This window comes from Neolamprologus brichardi, chromosome 3 (assembly GCF_056152115.1).
Source record: "Neolamprologus brichardi isolate AB-2024 chromosome 3, ASM5615211v1, whole genome shotgun sequence".
NCBI lineage: Eukaryota > Metazoa > Chordata > Actinopteri > Cichliformes > Cichlidae > Neolamprologus > Neolamprologus brichardi.
Genome location: NC_142106.1, coordinates 47,418,537 through 47,438,990, shown reverse-complemented (window position 1 = coordinate 47,438,990; position 20,454 = coordinate 47,418,537). Strand labels below are relative to the sequence as shown.

General features: G+C 41.5%; 1 protein-coding gene across 1 annotated transcript in view; it reads left to right on the top strand.

The window, feature by feature from the left end:
- Positions 1–1,098: 1,098 nt before the first annotated feature.
- LOC148104378 (disintegrin and metalloproteinase domain-containing protein 19-like) overlaps positions 1,099–20,454 on the top strand; it is an 80,109-nt gene continuing 60,753 nt past the window's right edge. Inside the window, exons 1-2 of the mRNA XM_087837758.1 lie at positions 1,099–1,181; positions 16,629–16,705. Coding sequence (XP_087693884.1) covers positions 16,680–16,705 — 26 coding nt within the window. The 5' untranslated portion in view covers positions 1,099–1,181; positions 16,629–16,679. The remainder of the gene's footprint in view (positions 1,182–16,628; positions 16,706–20,454) is intronic.

Here is a 20,454-nt window from a genome sequence, read left to right as displayed (position 1 = left end):
TCGTTTAATGTGTTCATTTGATCATATGAACTGTTCCTGTGAGCAGTGCTGGCACACATCATAGCTTCTGAGGAAGCTATGCCTTGCAACTCTGCAGTTCTGTCCATTTCATTTCCACCTACACACAAGAACAGTTCATATGATCAAATGAACACATTAAACGAGAAAGCTGTTGATGAAAAACAATAATCTGAAATGAGAGAATAGCTAAATCAATGCACTAATATACTCAAATCAGGTGTGCTTGATCCCTCATCTGAACTGTCTAGATGGCCATTATAGGATATGTTCGCCAAAGGTTGTTGGTTCTCTATTGTTCCTGTCAGCAATTCACTCAACTGCTCAGTGTCCTTATTTGCAGGTCCTTCACCAGTCTTAAACCTCTCTCTTCAGGTTTCTGCAACAGTCTTTTTTTAGATTTTTTTTTTAATATTTGTCCACAAAACTTGTATAACATAAAATATGAAATGAAAACCCTTTAACATCACATAACAGTAACAGAAGTAGGGCCGCTAACACGGTTACATAAAGTTAACAATCCTTACCTAAAGTTGGTGAATTACCCTGTAAAAATTTGTTCATTGCACTGAACTCATTACAGATGGATTGCCAATAAAAAGAAACTAATTCATCTCTGATAATATTTAATATGATCAGTCTGTCATAATGTTAAAATCAGCTGGAGATGGACTGATTACAACTCCTTTTCCAAAAAAGCTGAGGCACAGTAAAATGGAGATAAAAACCACATGCAATTCACAGTGAACAACACATCATGAAGCTTTAATTAGAAGCAAAACCGAGACTGTAGAATGTAATCCCGTCTGATTTCAGAATCCCTTTTCTATTCGGAGTAACCATGTTCAGACCTCATCTCAAGGGCGTAGATTTGGCATGGACGGAAGGGACGTGTCCCCACCAATAATTTGATCTCTTCGAGTAAAGAAAAAAAAAACCCCGATCTGTCAGCGTCTCATTCACCCAGCGGAGCAGAAAGAGTTAAATTACGTTCTCTACTGGAGTCCTACGTCATGTGACAAGTATGGCCAATGTGATTGGCTGTGCCTTTCAGGGAGCTCTGTTTAGTTTTAGCAGCGGCAAGCCTGCGCTGCGAGGAGGAGAGGAGGACGGCAGCAAAGAGGAAGAACCTGGATATAAGAAAGTATTTTTCAAAGAAACCTGTAAGTCACTTAAAGTCAAGTTCACTCATAAAATGTGTCCGTCACAATAACGTTACAGACTATGCTAGGCTTTGGCCCACATCAGTCTAAAATTGTATGTAACCATGAATAGTTTTGGAAACTAACTGCACAACATGCAGCACTATTAGTTATCTCAGTCTCAGAGCAGCATTTCTCATTTTGATTGAAGCTATCGGAGAAAACGGCAGCCTCGAGCGAGCCAGGATATTAGTTTACAGAGGCTGTTAAAATTATATGTCTAACATTAAAATGTTGGTGACACAATAATTTCATCCTAATGGCACTGACATATTCATAGGGTTAATTTTTGAGACAAAATATCATGAGGTAGTCACGATTTTGCAAATATTCCACCTTGTAGTGCAGTTTGCACAACTTGTTTTAAAAATGCACTCACCCTACAAACATTACTGAAGAGTCAAGATCTGCACAAATTGACAGAAACACTGAAGCAGCTACACATTTTATTCTTATTGTCATGTATGTCCTATTTGTCAGCTGACAGAAGAACCAACACAAAGCTCAGAGAGCAATGGTGACACAAGATCACAGGTGAAATTGGATGATGACTTGTTGGTTCATGACTGTATTTGAAGCACATGTGTGACTGCATGTATTTGGAATGTCTCACTGTTATTTATCAGGTGACAGAGGCAGCTCTGCCATGTTGTAGCTCGGGCTGATGATTTGGTGCTACAGATTAACTACTATTTATTATCATGACAATTGTCAGGCTGCTTTTAGTCATCCCAGTATCCTCAGTTGAGGCTGAAAGAAGCTTCAGTGCTCTCAGAAGATTAAAAACATGGCTAAAGTCAACAATGACTCAAATGAGATTAAACAATGCTGCTGTATGTCCACCAGGAGAAACTGGACAGTATAGATGTAAAACCAATATGCCAGCAGTTTATCTCAGTTAACGAGAGGAGCAGGCATGTGTTTGGCTGCTTCACATAGTGGACATTGAGTTGTTGTGTGGGGACACCAGTAGTATTAATGTCTGTTGCTGTAACAGTAGCTCATGCTTAGAATAAAAAATCCCAACTCATTGATTTGATCGGGGCAATAGTGTGGCTAAAATGTTGCATTATTTTGCTGAGAGATCTTTTACTTTGTGGTAATCTTGGATGGACATAAACCACCAGGTCATTCAGTGTTCCCTTAGTGCTAATGTATCAGAGATGTTGGTGTAATGTAACTGAAGTAATGTTGTTAAGTCCTTGAACTCATATTTGTTTATTGTCACGACTGTATTTCAGGGCTGGACTGGCCATCAGGCATACCGGGCATTTGCCCAGTGGGCCGCTCGTGATTTTTCGTTCTTATGGGCCAATGGGGGTTTCTTCCTTTTCTTTTTTTAATGATATAAATGAATGGTGGTGGATTGGCCAGTTGGTCATGATCGACTCTGGGCTGGACCAATTACAGCTGAGGAGGTCAAACTTTAAAGTTAAGGTGAAAAGGAACGCGATTTGTCCCGTACTACTTTAGCTAGAAAGTTGCTAATTCAATCATGAAACGGATCAATGATCAGCTGATCGACTTTTCTCTCTGCGCCAGAAAGAGGAAACCAGCGGAGGCCGCATTAAACAACAGCAGCATGTGTAAGCTTGATCAGCTGTTGTTAGCATTTATTTAATATTAATTTCTAGTATCAGCTGATGTTTGCTGGAGCCACAGCTGTAAAGCTGCTGGTCATGATGTTGGTTTGGATATGTGGTGAGAGGGAAACATGAAGATGAAACCAGGAGACGTCCTTACTGAATAATCAGAGCTGAACAGGTGATGGAGAAACAGGTTCAACTTTTAGGTGACATGGATGAGTTGAAGGGAAGTTATGAACTGTTTCTGAGAGACAAATAACACCAGGGTCCTTTTCTAAGTAGCTGACAGCTGGTAACTGTGCAGGGGCGGGTCTAGCAAAGTTTTGCCAGGGGGCCAGGAAGGCCATTAACAGGGAAAGGGGGGCACAAAGAAATACTTTTCTTTCTTATTCTCATTTAAAATGTCTCGCTTTTAACAAATAATTATCTGAATCTTTCAACCAATGTTTTCATCTGATGTAAAATGTATAGAAATCCATTATTGTATTCAGTAAATATTAAGTCTAGTTAGTATATACCCTAGTAAGTTATAGTATTCTTTACTTTGTTAAGGTACCATCTGTGCAGTCTGCAATTCTGTTGAAGAAAGATGTTGAATCTATTTAATTACTGGAGAAAAATAATAGATTTATGTGAATTTGTTTTATACGTGCATTAAATTTAAATCGGTTTTGTTAGTTAAGCATCTTGAGGCAGAGGGTGGGGGAGTGATTCCTACTTTTTTTTCTTTTCTTTTTTTGCTGGTAGTTGGCAACCCTTTTAGTTTTAGGTATATGTAATTATAAATGAGGTGTTACTGTTTAGAATACCAGAATAGGGAAGGTGGTGTAGGTTTAAGCTAATTATAAAGGCTTTAAAGGATTTATGACTTTTCCTATAATACCATGGTGGGCCGGTCACTAGTCAAAATGCCGATATTTTGTCCCAGTCCAGCCCTGCTGAATTTGAAGTTATTTTTATTTTTGTATGATACCTGATTTATATTGAATATGGCTGAAGTAAACTAAAGTCTAAAATACTTAGTCATTTGTTTAATTGTAATTTAGCATTATATAACTCACATATAAAACTTTCAATTGTAATTTTAAATGGTTTAAAAGCATGTAGAATAGCATATGTAGGCAAGTACATTTCTCCTTTTGTTATCAAGAAGCAAAGACAAAAAGGAAAAAAAAAACCTGAATCATTCGTCCCCACCAATGCCAAATCGAAACTGTACACCCTGCCCTATATGAGACAACTGTTGTTGTGATTTGACACCATATTAATAAATTTAAATTGAAGGGAAAATGTCTCATTAACCTTTCACTTACCTTTTATTTGCTGTCACTAAGCTCCATGGCAGTTTAAAATGAGGCTAAAGAAGTGGTATAATAATTGGTTTGTTGTCCATGGCCAGTCATTTAACTGTTTATTATTAGGCCAGTTTATGTGGCTGGTAACTACTGTAGAATGAAAGTCCATGTCTTAGTCCAGCCTCATATTGCTAATCATAGATCAGTTTGTAGTTGTACTTGGTAAGTATGTCTGTGGCTGGACTCCACCGCAGGTGGGATCCAATGTATGAAGATGAAACAAAAAGTTCAAAAACATTATCTATACTTATGTCCAAATATATGTACATAATGACTGCACAATTGCTTGGTACCTGTACTTGTACCTGATTTTTGACTTTGAATATTTAAGCATGGCCATGGATGTTAGTGGCAGCAGTGTTTTTTGTTTTGTTTTTTTTAAACCACCTCTGTCATTAAGGACATCTGTTATCATGATGGGATGCTTTCCTCTGTGGATTCTTTATTCACTTGAAAGTTTTTACTGCCTTCATTGCCAGCCGACACATTGTTTCAACCTCCACAACCTTTACTGTTTCAGATGGACACAAACATACTAAAAGATACACATTCAGGTGGAAGAATGAAGCCACTAAAGTTTTAAACTCATCTGCTCATCTTGTTTGCATGAAATTTGTAGTTTGGAAACGGTGTTCAGTGACTTGCTGTACTCAATCTCTGTTTGGCCTACTATATATAAAAAAAAAAACAAACACCCAGCACGCCCCTGCGGGCGGTTTATCCTTCAAGCTCGGGTCCTCTACCAGAGGCCTGGGAGCTTTAGGGTCCTGCGCAGTATCTTAGCTGTTCCCAGGACTGCGCTCTTCTGGACAGAGATCTCCGATGTTATTCCCGGGATCTGCTGGAGCCACTCGCCTAGCTTGGGAGTCACTGCACCTAGTGCTCCGATTACCACGGGGACCACCGATACCTTCACCCTCCACATCCTCTCGAGCTCTTCTCTGAGCCCTTGGTATTTCTCCAGCTTCTCGTGTTCCTTCTTCCTGATATTGCTGTCATTCGGAACCGCTACATCGATCACTACGGCCGTCTTCTTCTGTTTGTCTACTACCACTATGTCCGGTTGGTTAGCCACCACCATTTTGTCCGTCTGTATCTGGAAGTCCCACAGGATCTTAGCTCGGTCATTCTCCACCACCCTTGGGGGCATTTCCCATTTTGACCTCGGGACTTCCAGGTTATATTCGGCACAGATGTTCCTGTACACTATGCCGGCCACTTGGTTATGGCGTTCCATGTATGCCTTGCCTGCTAGCATCTTGCACCCTGCTGTTATGTGCTGGATTGTCTCTGGGGCATCTTTACACAGCCTGCACCTGGGGTCTTGCCTGGTGTGATAGACCCCAGCCTCTATGGATCTTGTACTCAGAGCTTGTTCTTGTGCTGCCACGATTAGTGCCTCTGTGCTATCTTTCAGTCCAGCTTTGTCCAGCCACTGGTAGGATTTCAGGATATCAGCCACCTCCTCTATCTGCCGGTGGTACATACCGTGCAGGGGCCTGTCCTTCCATGATGGTTCCTCGTCTCCCTTCTCTTTCTTGGGTTTCTGCTGCCTGAGGTATTCACTGAGCACGCTGTCAGTTGGGGCCATCTTCGTGATGTATTCTTGGATGTTCGTTGTCTCATCCTGGACTGTGGTGCTGACACTCACCAGTCCCCGGCCCCCTTCCTTCCGCTTAGCGTACAGCCTCAGGGTGCTGGACTTGGGGTGAAACCCTCCATGCATGGTAAGGAGCTTTCTTGTCTTTATGTCAGTGGCTTCTATCTCCTCCTTTGGCCAGCCTATTACCCCAGCAGGGTACCTGATCACGGGCAGGGTGTATGTGTTGATGGCCCGGATCTTGTTCTTACCGTTCAACTGACTCTTCAGGACTTGCCTGACACTCTGCAGGTACTTGGTGGTTGCAGCTTTCCTAGCGGCCTCTTCATGGTTCCCATTCGCCTGTGGGATCCCCAGGTACTTGTAACTGTCCTCTATGTCTGCAATGTTGCCTTCTGGTAGTTCAATCCCCTCAGTTCTGACTACCTTCCCTCTCTTTGTTACCATCCGACTACACTTCTCCAGCCCGAACGACATTCCAATGTCATTGCTGTATAGCCTGGTAGTGTGGATCAGTGAATCGATGTCTCGTTCACTCTTGGCATACAGCTTGATGTCATCCATGTACAGGAGGTGGCTGACAACTGCTCCGTTCCGTAGTCCGTATCCATAACCAGTCTTGTTAATGATCTCACTGAGGGGGTTCAGGCCTATGCAGAACAGCAGTGGGGACAGAGCATCTCCCTGGTAGATCCCGCACTTGATGGTGACTTGTGCTATGGGCTTGGAGTTGGCCTCTAGTGTTGTACGCCACATCCCCATTGAGTTCCTGATGAAGGCTCTTAGGGTCCCATTGATCTTGTACAATTCTAGGCATTCCAGTATCCAGCTGTGGGGCATTGAGTCATAGGCCTTCTTGTAATCAATCCAGGCAGTGCACAGGTTGGTTAGTCTGGTCTTGCAGTCTCGGCTGACTGTTCTGTCTACCAGTAGCTGGTGTTTTGCACCTCTGGTATTCTTGCCAATTCCTTTCTGTGTCCCGCTCATGTATTGACCCATGTGCCTGTTCATCTTAGCCGATATGATGCCTGACAGGAGCTTCCATGTAGTACTGAGGCAGGTTATTGGTCGGTAGTTGGAGGGGACTGGTCCCTTCTTGGGGTTCTTGGGGATCAGGACCGTCCGACCTTCGGTTAGCCATTCTGGGTGTCCCTCATTAACTAGCAGCTGGTTCATTTGTGCTGCCAGACGCTCGTGGAGTGCAGTCAGCTTCTTCAGCCAGTAGGCGTGAACCATGTCGGGCCCTGGTGCTGTCCAACTCTTCATACTGGAGACCCTTTCTTGGATATCTGCCACTGTGATGGTTACTGGACCCTGTTCAGGGAGGTCGCTATGGTCTGCCCTCAGATCCACTAGCCACTGAGCATTGCCGTTATGGGTTGCGTCCTTCTCCCATATGCTCTTCCAGTATTGCTCCGTCTCCAGCCTTGGTGGTGCTGTTCTCTTATTATTGTTCCCTTGCCACTGAGAGTACACCTTTGCTGGTTCTGTGGAGAACAGCTGGTTTATTCTCCTGCCTTCTATCTCTCTGGTGTACCTCTTCAAGTGGCTGGCCAAGGCTGTGAGTCTTTGCTTGGCAGTTTCCAAGGCCTCAGGTATGGACAGCTTGCTGTATTTCTTATGCACCTTCTTTGTCGCACCTTTCTGCAACTCCATTAGTTGGCTAACCTCCCTCCGTGCTACTTTGATCTTGCCCTCTAGCCTCCTTCTCCATGGAGGGTACTGCCCCTTGTGGCTGTTCAACTTGTAGCCAAGCATCTCACTGATCACTGCTGCCGTATTGTAGATCAGCTTGTTAGTGTCGGTAATCGTGGCTGTAGGTATCGTCCGTAGTGCTGCATTAACATCATCTAGCAGACCTTCTGAGGGTACTTCACGTAATCTTGGTAACCAGCTACGGGGGGTCCAGGTTTCAAGCTTGGCCATGATCCCATCTTTCAGGTCAGTTCCTCTCGCACTCAACGATCCTTCTCCTGTCGCACTTGGGGCTATGTACCCAATCTCGGGTGGGGGTGATGATATCTCCCCCCTGACCTGGCGTCCTGACTCCTCCTTGCCGTAGCATTTATGTTGTACCTCGTCAATCTCTAGCTGTGAGAGCAGTCCCTTCTTTCGAATGTTGGAACACTGAGCTACTAGTTGTTTCGCTGTCATTGTGGATGTTGGGTATCGAAGAAGAAGAATAATCACTCCATCAATACGGCTGCAGCCTTAAGCTGCTACTTTCTCATATTTATCTACCTTTTTATCTATCTTTTTTATATATATATTTATTAGGGGTGCAACGATACTCGTATCGATATTGAACCGTTCGATACAGTGCTTTCGGTTCGGTACGCATATGTATCGAACAATACAACATTTTTAATTTATTTGATCAACTTTCCTTCTGACGGTGCTGTCTGTGTTGAGCGCTCAGTGGCTCTGCGCTCGACAGTGCAGCCTAGGCGGAGTAGTCGAACACAGATTCACTGAGCACAGGGCAAGCTAGCTAGACAGAAGGTAAGCTCGTTGCAACATGGCAAATTGAACCTCCCCCACCCTCATTCAGATCTGGCGTCTGGAACTATTTTGGTCTTCATGTGGCGTATGACCCTGAAGGTAAGCGCATCTTGGACTAAAGTAAAACAGTATTGTCAGATGTGCCACGCAATGCTCAATTACATGAGTGGGAACTAGTGTGTTAGCGCAGTTAGCTCGTTAATGTGTTGACGCTGTCCAGCCCCACACACGGGGCAATCCGCGGTAGCTCGTTAACAGACATTTGCCGTGTTGTGGCGTTAACCTCATTTCAGATTAAGGCTGACAGCACTAGTGGGAACACAACGAATATGACTGCACATTTACCCGATAGCATCCTAGTGCAAAGACAAGTGGAAGCAGACAAAAACAACAAGCACGCATACAAACTTGACCCGAGTCATTTAGACAGCCGTTAGCACATGATTCTCCTTATGGGGACCTGATATGTTTAATATGCTGCTGAGAATATAGCCCAGAAGAAGCGTATAGTATAGCTTTTATTTTGGAAAGAGACATTTCTCTGTAATAAACTCTCTTTTCCAAAGATGAGTGATTCCTCAATCAGATACAGGGCTCGCAAAATCGCTAGCCCGATGTCCCGGGGCTAGCGATTTTTCCAGTCGGGCTGCCCTGCTCGTCGGCCTATCGTAGGAAGGAAAAATATATGTCAATGCTTTTGCATTCTTTCGGAAATGTAGCTGGGTAATTATGTCATTGGCATCGGTGAGCCACTGTCAATATGTGACATATTGAAATCGCGTTTGAATTTGCGCTTGTTTTTTGCTTTCACTTTGCAATCGCGCGAACTGTGTATAGAGAGCGACAGCACTGATTGGTGAGTGATGATAATTTGCGCACCAATTCCTCTGACATCGTCTTATCAATCGTTAGCTTACTATGCAAACATGACAAGTGAAATCTCCCGCAGCAAGCTTAAACATGTGAGAGGTTGATCGCAGAGAATCGCTGAGTGTTATGTGAGTGCGTGTGTAAAAGCAGCAGGATATATATTTTAGTTCTGCTGAGCCAAATAAGACAGGTCAGGGTGAAGAAGTGACAGCCAAAGAAAAGCTTACCACAAAACGGAAAAGTTATGACAAATCAGACTATAAGGCAAAAAGAATGTGCAGCTTTATGGTTTCATGGACAAAAGAATTTCTGTGGCTGCAATATGACGAGCTAAATAACCAGGTCTACACATAAGTGGTCCGCAGGTGCGCATTCGCTGTCAAAATAAAAAACGCGCACAAGATAAGAAGTTGCAACGCGTGTTTGCATACATAAGATTTTCAGGAGGAGGACAGAGATTTGTTTAGAACTTTTAAAGATATCAAAGAAGCTCCTTTAAGCAATTACTTTGGTGTTCCTCCACCTCCAAAGAAATGTCAGGAGTCCGAACCACAAAAGAAGCGCGTATTCTTGGAAAAGTGGTTGCAGGAGGTGAGCTGGCTTCAAACAAATGATGAACCCACAGAGAGGGTAGAATGTGCCGTGAAAATTTAATAAATGACAAATTAATAAAAAGGCATGAACATTTTTTTGTGTATCGAAAAAATATCGAACCGTGACACCAAAGTATCGAACCGAACCGAACCGAACCGTGAATTTTGTGTATCGTTGCACCCCTAAAAAATATATATATATATATATATATATATATATGATATCTACAATATCAGTATGTGCAAGTGTAACCTACACATACTTTCAGCAGCGACTCTTTGAGTACAATTCTATGCCCATAGGCCTACTGTTTGTATTCTAGATTGTTACAGATGGTACTCTTGCAGTGGAGTGCATATACTGTAAATACAGTATTTCATAAGTCTGTCTTTCTGCATCACTTACAGTACACACTTATTTTTATAGAGAGTGTTTGAACTGGATTACATAGAAAAGCCCCATGAATATATTTTCCATAGATGAAGTAGGGTTCAATCTGGCAAAAAGGAGGTGGAGAGGCAGGAACATAACTGGTCAATGTCCCTGGCCAAATCCCTGACCAACGTACTGGCAATTGTACCCTTTGTGCAGCTATAGGTAACTGGGGTGGGGAGCATATTGCATCACAAGCATGTTGATTGTGATGTGGATGAGGTGCTCTGGCAGACTGAAACAGAAGAGAGGATGCAGCAAAGTTGTTTTTTTTGACTGTAACTTTATGCAGTAGGTTCCTCTGTTGTTTGTATATGTAGACCAAGGTATGCGGTGATACAAGTAACGCCGTTACTTTTTTCAGTAACGAGTAATCTAACTAATTACTATTCCTATCGTTACAACGCCGTTACAGTTACTAACAAGAAAATACGGTCCGTTACTATTTTTCAACAAACAGACGGTTGAAGCTGTGTTCAGCTTACCGCATCTTATATCGGTTGCACGGAAGTAGCTGATTACGTAAGTAATCTGGACGCTACAGCTTTAAGCAGCTGCGCGCGCTCCCACAGACGGTAATCATGATCACTGTCTAGCACAACACCTGGAGCTCAGGGGGCAAAACAATCACATGAGTGCTGCTGTTTGACCGTGAAAGGATAAAGTAGTCGTGGTAAGCCAATCACACGACCACTTAAAGACAAAACAACAAGGTGATATATACCAGTTTTTAAATTGTGTTGATAGGCCACGTAAAACCAGAGTCATGATAATCAATATATACGTGGCTTTTTTTCCTCAATAGTTTCGTCACGTTTGTTAAGATGTATCTGTCCCACTGCGCAAGTGTCCAGTGAAGGGGGGCATGGCTACGCGCAGGCGGGAAGGGGAAGTAGGAGTTTTTGGAGTGTCAGTTTTTTCTTGTGTGGAGGAACGAAAGAAGGCAACCATTAAAGTTGGAGTTAACATACCAGTTGTGTGATTATTGGACTAACACGTTTACTGTCTAAGGACAGCACAGCGAGCACTCTCTGCTTATGAGTAAAAAAAACAAAAAAACAAAACCGGAAGTTTTAGGAATGACGGAGGGAGAGAGAGGGAGGGAGAGAGCAGAAAAAGAGGGAGAGCAAGTTTTGCGATGTGAGAGATTTGTGACGCTTAGCGTGTTTGAGTGTGTAGTTAATGTGTTGTCTTGTGTAGTTAGTGTGTGGTGTTGTGGATAGTTTTGTGTTGTGTGTCAGAACAATGAGGCGACTGCTGTCTCCAAGTAGAAACAGGAGTGATACACCTGCTGCTGTCAGACCTGCAGGTATCAGGCTGTGATATTATCCTTTATAGTCGACAGAAATTAATTTTTTGGAGTGGCGCAAATAATTTGTGTGGCATCTTATTGAATGCAGAACAGCTGATTGTTCTGTAAATAGTTTGAAATGGTTATTTAGAAAATCAAGGTAAAAGGTAAATGGATGCAAATAACTTTGTTGTTTGCAAAACTTGTGCATAGGATTTTAAAATTGACAATTTATATTTGCATTTTAAGTTATGAAATATGATTCATTAAACATGTTTGTGGTTGTTACAGTAAAAAATATAACCTTTTCTACTCTAATTTTATGTTTTTTGTCTGATTTTAGATCAATTGCGTTAATACAGTATATCAAAATGAAAACATGACTGTAAATTCAGACACGTGAGGTTGTGCTGAAAAGGATGATACCAAACAAGGCAAAGTAAATAGTTTTTAAAGGTGAAATGTGGAGGGAGAATCAAAAGTAGCAAAAAATGGCCAATTATACCCTGGACCCCAGAGGGTTAAAGTAACGCAATAGTAATTAATTACTTTTAGAATATTGTAACTCAGTTACTTTTTTGAAGAAGTAACTAGTAACTATAATTAATTACTTTTTCAAAGTAACTTGGCCAACACTGATGGTATGCGCAACTTTGTTTTGGTTGGGATGAACACTGTACATTGTTTTTGTGGGAGAATACAGTAAAAATATATTTGGTACCATGTATTTGTGAGTTTTGTATACAAACATTCTGTAATCTTTTACAATGCACTCATGTAGGCCTATGTATTGTCTGTAGTAAGTGTTACACTGAACATAAAAAGGCTTACAGTAAGTCAATATGATGACTTTATTTTGCAGGAGAATTGAAGGGTTTTGCCCATTGTGTGTGTGTTTTTTGATTTGTGTGTTGAATTCTGACAATATGCTTTCGGAAAATGTGTGTAAACAATTAGGAAAAACTGTAATGCTCATGATTATGCAAAGGTGAAACCCAAGTGAACAATAAAATTATCCATGAAATTATAAGTCAGGCCCACGTAACCAGCATACTAACGAGTGGCCAATGCTAACATAGAAGATGTGGGTACAGGTGAGATCTATGTAAATGACATATTCCAAGACATAGCAGGTCTGTTGCATTTGAAGCAGTTTACTCTTCACATGTGGAGTGATAAAATACCTAATGACACATTTCCAGTTAAATGTCTTCCACTGCATGTTTTTAGTAGCCACACAAAAGCCTACCAAACTCTTTCTCATCAGTCATACGTCCCTGGTGTGAACCCATCGTCCTTGGAAATCCCCCTTATTAATGTTTGAGCATCTTCCAATTGAAGTTGTTTAGCAAGAGAATATAGTGACACAGGGTCTAGTTTACTCCTGAGTGAGGTGTTCAGATTCCCCTCCCCCACTATAGTTGGAATTTTATCCATCCATCCATTCGCTTCCGCTTATCCTTTTCAGGGTCAGAGGGGGCGCTGGAGCCTATCCCAGCTGTCATAGGGCAAGAGGCGGGGTACACCCTGGACAGGTCGCCACTCTGTCGCAGGGCTAACACACAGAGGCTGACAACCATTCGCGCTCACATTTACTCCCACATTCACACCTGTGGGCAATTTGGATTAATCAATTAACCTATCTAAGTATATTTAGGGCTTTGGAGCGTGATGTCACGGGGGTGGGCGTGGAAAAGATTTTGGCCTGATGCGCCATTTTCTGGGTCCAAAGCGCAAGCGAAAAAAGAGCGAAGGCACACACAACAGCCATGGTTCGTATTTGCTGTGTGGTCGGCTGCACAGTTCGATCGCACGACCGGCAAGAGAATAAGCTTGAAAATGGTTTATCTTTTCACTCTTTCCCAACCTGGAAGCAACATGAGGAAGCTTGTGTATCGGATGTTACCAAACGAAGGCGTCTAGTCTGGATAGCAGCTGTGAGACGAGCTGATATCCAGTGCTCTTCTATCTCCAAATATCTGTTGGTGCTCCAGACATTTTCATTCTGGTAAGTTCTAAATATGTTCATATCACTCTTTATAGCCTATTAGTTTTATTTTCGATGCACTCTGAGGTCACAGCAAATTAGAAGAAACATCCAACTGAGTGATTTTGCAGAACTACCTTCTATTTATAGAGTTGCTAATTATTTGGCATTATTGCAGGCAAACCAGCCTATGAAATGGATGAAACACATCGTGACTGGGTTCCAGCGCTACACAAGGGACCTGCTTCAAACATACCACCATGGCAATTAGATTACTTCTTCCATGTGAGGGTGAAGAGGTGACTCTTCTTTATAGGATGGTGAAGGTTTGCTGCGTTTTGGTGAACAGTGTGGTAGTAAAACCAGGGAAAAATTAAACTTGCTCATGTTAAATATTCTTAAGTCTTTTGCTGTATAAATAGCGGTATTTATTTTTTTTCAAAAGATACAGTAAATAAAGTGCTAGTAGTGGGTGACATCATGTAAACACTGTCATGATTTTGTGTAAACATTTTGTCATTTGTAAACTATAAATGACTGGATTCTACACTGTAACTGATGTGATGTTCTATAAAGTGGTTTTAATTAAAAAAAAAAAGAGGCAAAAATTAGTTTGTTTCTTTATTCCACTTTTGAACAGTGGTACTCAGTCACTACATATTCGGTAAATGCAAATTATTTACATGGCAGTGCACTTCAGGCATAAATCTAGACCCCTAGATAAAACATTATGGGTCATTCCCACGACCCACAGCTTTACTGTGTTCCAGCAAAGTATCCAATAGCAGTGACAACTCCTCCACAGTAGAAGGTGGGATTTTTCCTTTTTGAGGACGGCTCCTTTTACCTTTCAATACGGATGGTCTGTTTATGTTTTATCAAGAGCCTTTTTTTGGGCAGCTGAAGAGGAGAAGTCTATGTTATGACCAACCTCTGGCTGTATCTTGGTCATATTACCCAGCAAAACCCAGTATGCATGTTCATCTGTAACAGTCCTTGTGCCACGGATCCGCACTGTTGCTTCTACATTAAACAGAAGAGCAGTGACATGGCTGCAGGTCTCCGCGACTCCGGCCTTACAGGTGCAGTGGGCGGCTTCAACCTTCCCTGTGATGCTCACAGTGACCCATGACTGCAATGCTGGTTCATTCAGTCTTTGAAAGTTGTCATGTATTTAATATATATTCTTAATGTCTATTTGCTGATTATATTGTTTTATGTATAGGCCTTTATAAACCAGGCCCAGAGGTGACAAAGAACTAGGTCGCAGGCTGACAGGAAACTGCATGCTTTTGCAGAGCATATGAGGTGCAGACAGAAAGTGAAACTAAGCAGAGTGTTTGATCGAAACTTAAAGTGTGTGTGACGTGTAGAGGAAGTCTATAATAATCAGGCTGGCTGCTGCTGCTTTAGACTTGAGCTGGTGTCTCTGTGTGCTCAGTCTCCTTTTCCGGAAATGTAAAATAAAGGTCATTTTTTGAATTAAACCACTTTGAGCCATGAGTTTTTCTTCGCCGCCAAAAGTGTGAGTGCAGTACCTGAAACACACACAGAGTTCATTTAAAGACAAGAACTAGTGAGCCAAGGCTGACACAAATGTGTTTTATATACTTTATCATAAATGTAACAAAGTGTTTAGAAAGTTAGCACATGTAATTTTTCATTTTTTTTGATGTATCCATCTTTAGAACGCTGCATGTTATATTCTAAATCTGCCTGTTATCTCTCAGAAACCTGCCTGCAGAAAATGAACCTAAAGTATGTAATGCAAGGATGTAATCACTTTAAAGATGGAGAAAGCATAAAGTGACAATTATGAATCACTTAATATGACAAGGAGATTCTGCAGGTCATTAATCAATGTATAAAACTAAAATAAAATGTATTTTTTGTGACACAGGATACAAACATGGAAGCAAGATGTATAATTAGAATTATTTATAATAAATATGAATAAATCATTGCAATTTCTTTAACCATAAAGAATAACTAAATCCTCCAGGACAATGTTACATCAATGCACAGAACTCACTATGTTTTCCATCTAACAGAGCCTCCACATGTTCTCACTGTAATTTCCCCTCATGAATAAATTTATGCTGCACTAATTTGAATGTTCGGGGGAAAATCAAATGCACATCACTCGCAGTACTCAAGCTGACTTACCTTTGTTTGAATGACGACTTGTACGCGCTGACTCCACAGACAAGGTACGGAATATGTCAGGCTATGTCAATAGCGGTAGGTCTTCAGGGTTTCTACTCCACGGCCATATTTCATACGGGTCCACATTTCCAATGCACGCTATTTTCTGCAAGTACCGCCGCTTCGCCTCTGGACGCAATTGGTCTCTATACAGTTGATTCTCTTTTGAGCTGCTTTTAAGTGTCTTTCTTGTATTCGTCGTTCCAACACCGTGTGTTTGTTTTGATTTGTTGACCCGGAAAATGGTGCCGCGCTCCCACAATGCATTGTGACGTCAACTCCAAAGGCCTATAGTTCCAAGAAGATGGAGAAAATGCCAGGTCAGCTGAGGAGATATATGGTCTCCTCAGCTGAACTGGAAAAAATGTTCATGCATTTGTGTCATTGCGTTTAGATTATTGTAATGCCCTGTTTACCAGCTTGGACAAATCATCTCTCTCGCCTCCAAGCCATACAAAATGCACCGGCAAGGCTACTAACATGTTCTAGCAATCAGAGATGTATCAGAGATGCTTTTTTCATTCATATAGCACTATTGTAATCATACTGACCACTATAAACTTCAAGCACTTTATCTACCTCTAATTCATAGTAGATTTAAAATCAGAAGTTAACCCAACCCATATGGAAAAGATGTATATAAATCTTATAAAGTTTGTATCTGTCTTGTATGAAACTTGTATGAAAAGCATACAAGAGTGAAAATACATATAAGATCCCTTGAAAAATTATATAATGAAACTTGTATGTTTTGGATACTTACTAAAACAATATATGAAAGTAATGAGAAAGTGGCCACTTTCATGAGTAAATCATGTAAGCCTTATATGATTTATATATGATTTATTCATGAAAGTGGCCACTTTCATGAGTAAATCATATATGTTTTTATTATTTCTTTTCCATATGGGAATAGGCATGGCTTTGAATAGTGAAAAAAAGCCAAAGCACCTGGAGCTAACCCAGTTTTCATCATGACCTTACAGGAGGAATATCCAGTCAGAGGAAAGATCTTGCTCTCGTCCAGTGACCTCCAGATGGTGCTACAAGTGGAACATAATCAGTAAGTTCTCATGTCAGCCTAATCTCTCATATACCCTCCTCTGCCTCTGATGTTATTGGTACACAGTGCTATCTGGTTGACTGCTGTCCATTTGTTGTCTAGCTGTTTTATTTTATATTTTTTTGCTTGCCTTTGTTTTATTATCTGAATAATTAGACAACTAAGATTTAATGGGCCTGTTAGTGGTCTTTTGCTCTGATGACTCTAGCTGTTGGTAAACACAAATGAATTCTACTCCAGAGGTCCAGCAATATCAGCTGTCACCAGTGCCTCTAGTTACCTTTACTTCTGGTTGCTCAGGTGTCTTTGACTTAGCCAGAAAGAAGTCTGCCTGGAGCCAGCTACGGTTACCTTTTCAGTGCTCAACACACACTGCCTCACCAGCACTCATTTTTCCTTGTGACTTGCCATCACACCCTCTGTCGGTCTGGTGCTGATGCACACTAGTCTTAATACCAAATAATAACTAGAAAAGGTTGCATTTCCTGCGAAAATGCACTGTGAATGCCGTGTAGTGGAATCAGTGTGAATGCCGTGTGATTTTTATTTATCAAAAGTACTACAAAATAGCAGAAATACTATTATTTAGCAGAAATACTATAACATAGCAGAAGTACTATGATTTGTCACAAATACTACCATTTAGCACAAATACTATAATTTAACACAAATACAGTGGAACCCCGACTTACAAAATTAATTTGTTCCAGAGGGTCTTTCGTAAGTCAAAATTTTTGTAAGTCGAAGCACCTTTTTCCATCGCCTTTTGAGTGAGGCGATGCTGGCTGAAGATGAGGTTCTTGGTGGAGGAGTGGCAGTTTTCTATTTTATCTATTTCTTAACGTGGGCATTTCCACGGGCAGAAATTTCCTACCCTCGAACAAATGTAATTCATGGCCAAACGGTAATAGGTAAGAAAAAAATTCTTGAATCATGAGCGTCAGGAGTGTCTGAAGATATATTGACACAAGCCTCATGTCTTAACTTTGCTTCGTTAAGGAGACATGACAATTAGAAAATGTGTCTCATTGGAGAATTCCAGCGCTGATTTTGAACAAAGTGTCCATTGAGCTTCTATGGAGAGTTTTCAGACTTTGTGTTGCTCTGAGGAGATTTTCCAAAAATCTCTAACTCCCACAACAATGATAGTGACATTTTCTGAAAGCCATAGAAAATACCTATGTTTTGATGTGAAATTGGTGAGGGTACAGAGAAAAAACATGGCTCAGCCCAGCAAGCAAAGCTGGTGATCACACTGGGCTAAAATGGGCCAAAAAAATGGCATAAAAAGCTTAATATCTGGAAAAAGTATAAAAGTTATGAGCACCAAAAGATATAGCACGCTTCACCTCTTTTCAGCACAATTTTTTAACTTTTTCACCTCTTTTCAGCACAATTTTCAGGTTCTGTCTGCCTATTCTGTCTTTGCTGCACAGCTGCCTCTTCTCTTATTCTCTCCCCCTCTCTCGCCTGTTGCTACTAAAATCATGAAACTGATCAATGATCAGCTGATCAGCTTTTCTCTCTTGTTTGTTTATCTTCCACTTTGCGCCAGAACGAGGAAACCAGCGGATGTCGCGCTAAACAACAGCAGCACGTTTAAGCTTGATCAGCTGTTGTTAGAATTTATTTGATATTAATTTCTAGTATCAGCTGATGTTTTCTGGAGCCACAGCTGTAAAAGCTGCTGGACATTATGTCGGTTTGGATATCCTAGTGAGAGTTGTCAACACTGCGGCACTGTCTGCTGACTTGCAGTTTTAAGGCTGAAACGAGCCCGCCAGCACTCTGTAGCGGCCGCGACCACTGGCGATAAGGAAAGGCTGCTTTTCAGCAGCACTATTAGTTATCTCAGTCTCAGAGCAGCATTTCTAATTTTGATTGAAGCTGTCGGAGAAAACGGCAGCCTCGAGCGAGCCAGGATATTAGTTTACAGAGGCTGTTAAAATTATATGTCTAACGTTAAAATGTTGGTGACACAATAATTTCATCCTAATGGCACTGACATATTCATAGGGTTAATTTTTGAGACAAAATATCATGAGGTAGTCACGATTTTGCAAATATTCCACCTTGTAGTGCAGTTTGCACAACTTGTTTTAAAAATGCACTCACCCTACAAACATTACAGATGAGGCAAGATCTGCACAAATTGACAGACACACTGAAGCAGCTACACATTTTATTCTTATTGTCATGTATGTCCTATTTGTCAGCTGACAGAAGAACCAACACAAAGCTCAGAGAGCAATGGTGACACAAGATCACAGGTGAAATTGGATGATGACTTGTTGATTCATGACTGTATTTGAAGCACATGTGTGACTGCATGTATTTGGAATGTCTCACTGTTATTTATCAGGTGACAGAGGCAGCTCTGCCATGTTGTAGCTCGGGCTGATGATTTGGTGCTACAGATTAACTAGTATTTATTATCATGACAATTGTCAGGCTGCTTTTAGTCATCCCAGTATCCTCAGTTGAGGCTGAAAGAAGCTTCAGTGCTCTCAGAAGATTAAAAACATGGCTAAAGTCAACAATGACTCAAATGAGATTAAACAATGCTGCTGTATGTCCACCAGGAGAAACTGGACAGTATAGATGTAAAACCAATATGCCAGCAGTTTATCTCAGTTAACGAGAGGAGCAGGCATGTGTTTGGCTGCTTCACATAGTGGACATTGAGTTGTTGTGTGGGGACACCAGTAGTATTAATGTCTGTTGCTGTAACAGTAGCTCATGCTTAGAATAAAAAATCCCAACTCATTGATTTGATCGGGGCAATAGTGTGGCTAAAATGTTGCATTATTTTGCTGAGAGATCTTTTACTTTGTGGTAATCTTGGATGGACATAAACCACCAGGTCATTCAGTGTTCCCTTAGTGCTAATGTATCAGAGATGTTGGTGTAATGCAGACGTTCCCAAAGTGTGGGGCCCGCCCCCTAGGGGGGGCGCAGAGCCATTGCAGGGGGGGCGCGGCATGAAAAGGGAAAAAAAACAACAACAACGCTTGGACACTGCTAGCACGGGCGCCCACACAAACGCAAAGCAGGAGATGAAGCATAGCTGAATATGTTTCCAAACAAACTTCATTCTAAGCCAAAGACTAGAAAATATGGTGAAGCAAATCTTCCCTTTGGTTTCACCTGCACAAGTGCCAAGGTAGGTCTCCCTGCAGGATTGGTTTTCCCTTTGTTGGGAGCAGCGCTGGGCTGTTTAAATCACGGACAAACAGTATCCCACATTCTTGATTTGTAGTTCACAAACACTTGTTGTAATGACTAACTTCTCCTGACATTTTGGAGATGTTAGCTCTTTATACAGTAAAGTTACAGCGGGATACAAATAACATCAGGCTGATCCTGCCACGATTTGTTCCCCCGGTTCAAATCACGGACAAACAGCATCCTACAGTTATTTATGTTTTTGAACCCATTTTGCAGAGTGATTCGAAACGCCGTTTACGTGTGGATGAAACAGCTGCGTTTTCAAAAATACCCGTGTAGGTGTGGACGTAGCGTAAAAGACTTAGTAGTTTATTTTTTTTTACTACCTGTAATTTATTGCAGATTACTTGTATTTGCTTAATTGTTTACTAAATGTTTGAGGTGTGAAATAAACCGCAATGGAGCAAAATATGGGTGTGTGTAGTTGGAGGATGTGTTCGTGCGCGCGCGAGGGGGGGCGCGAACATTTTCTTGTAAAACAAGGGGGGCCCAGCAAAAAAGGTTTGGGAACCACTGGTGTA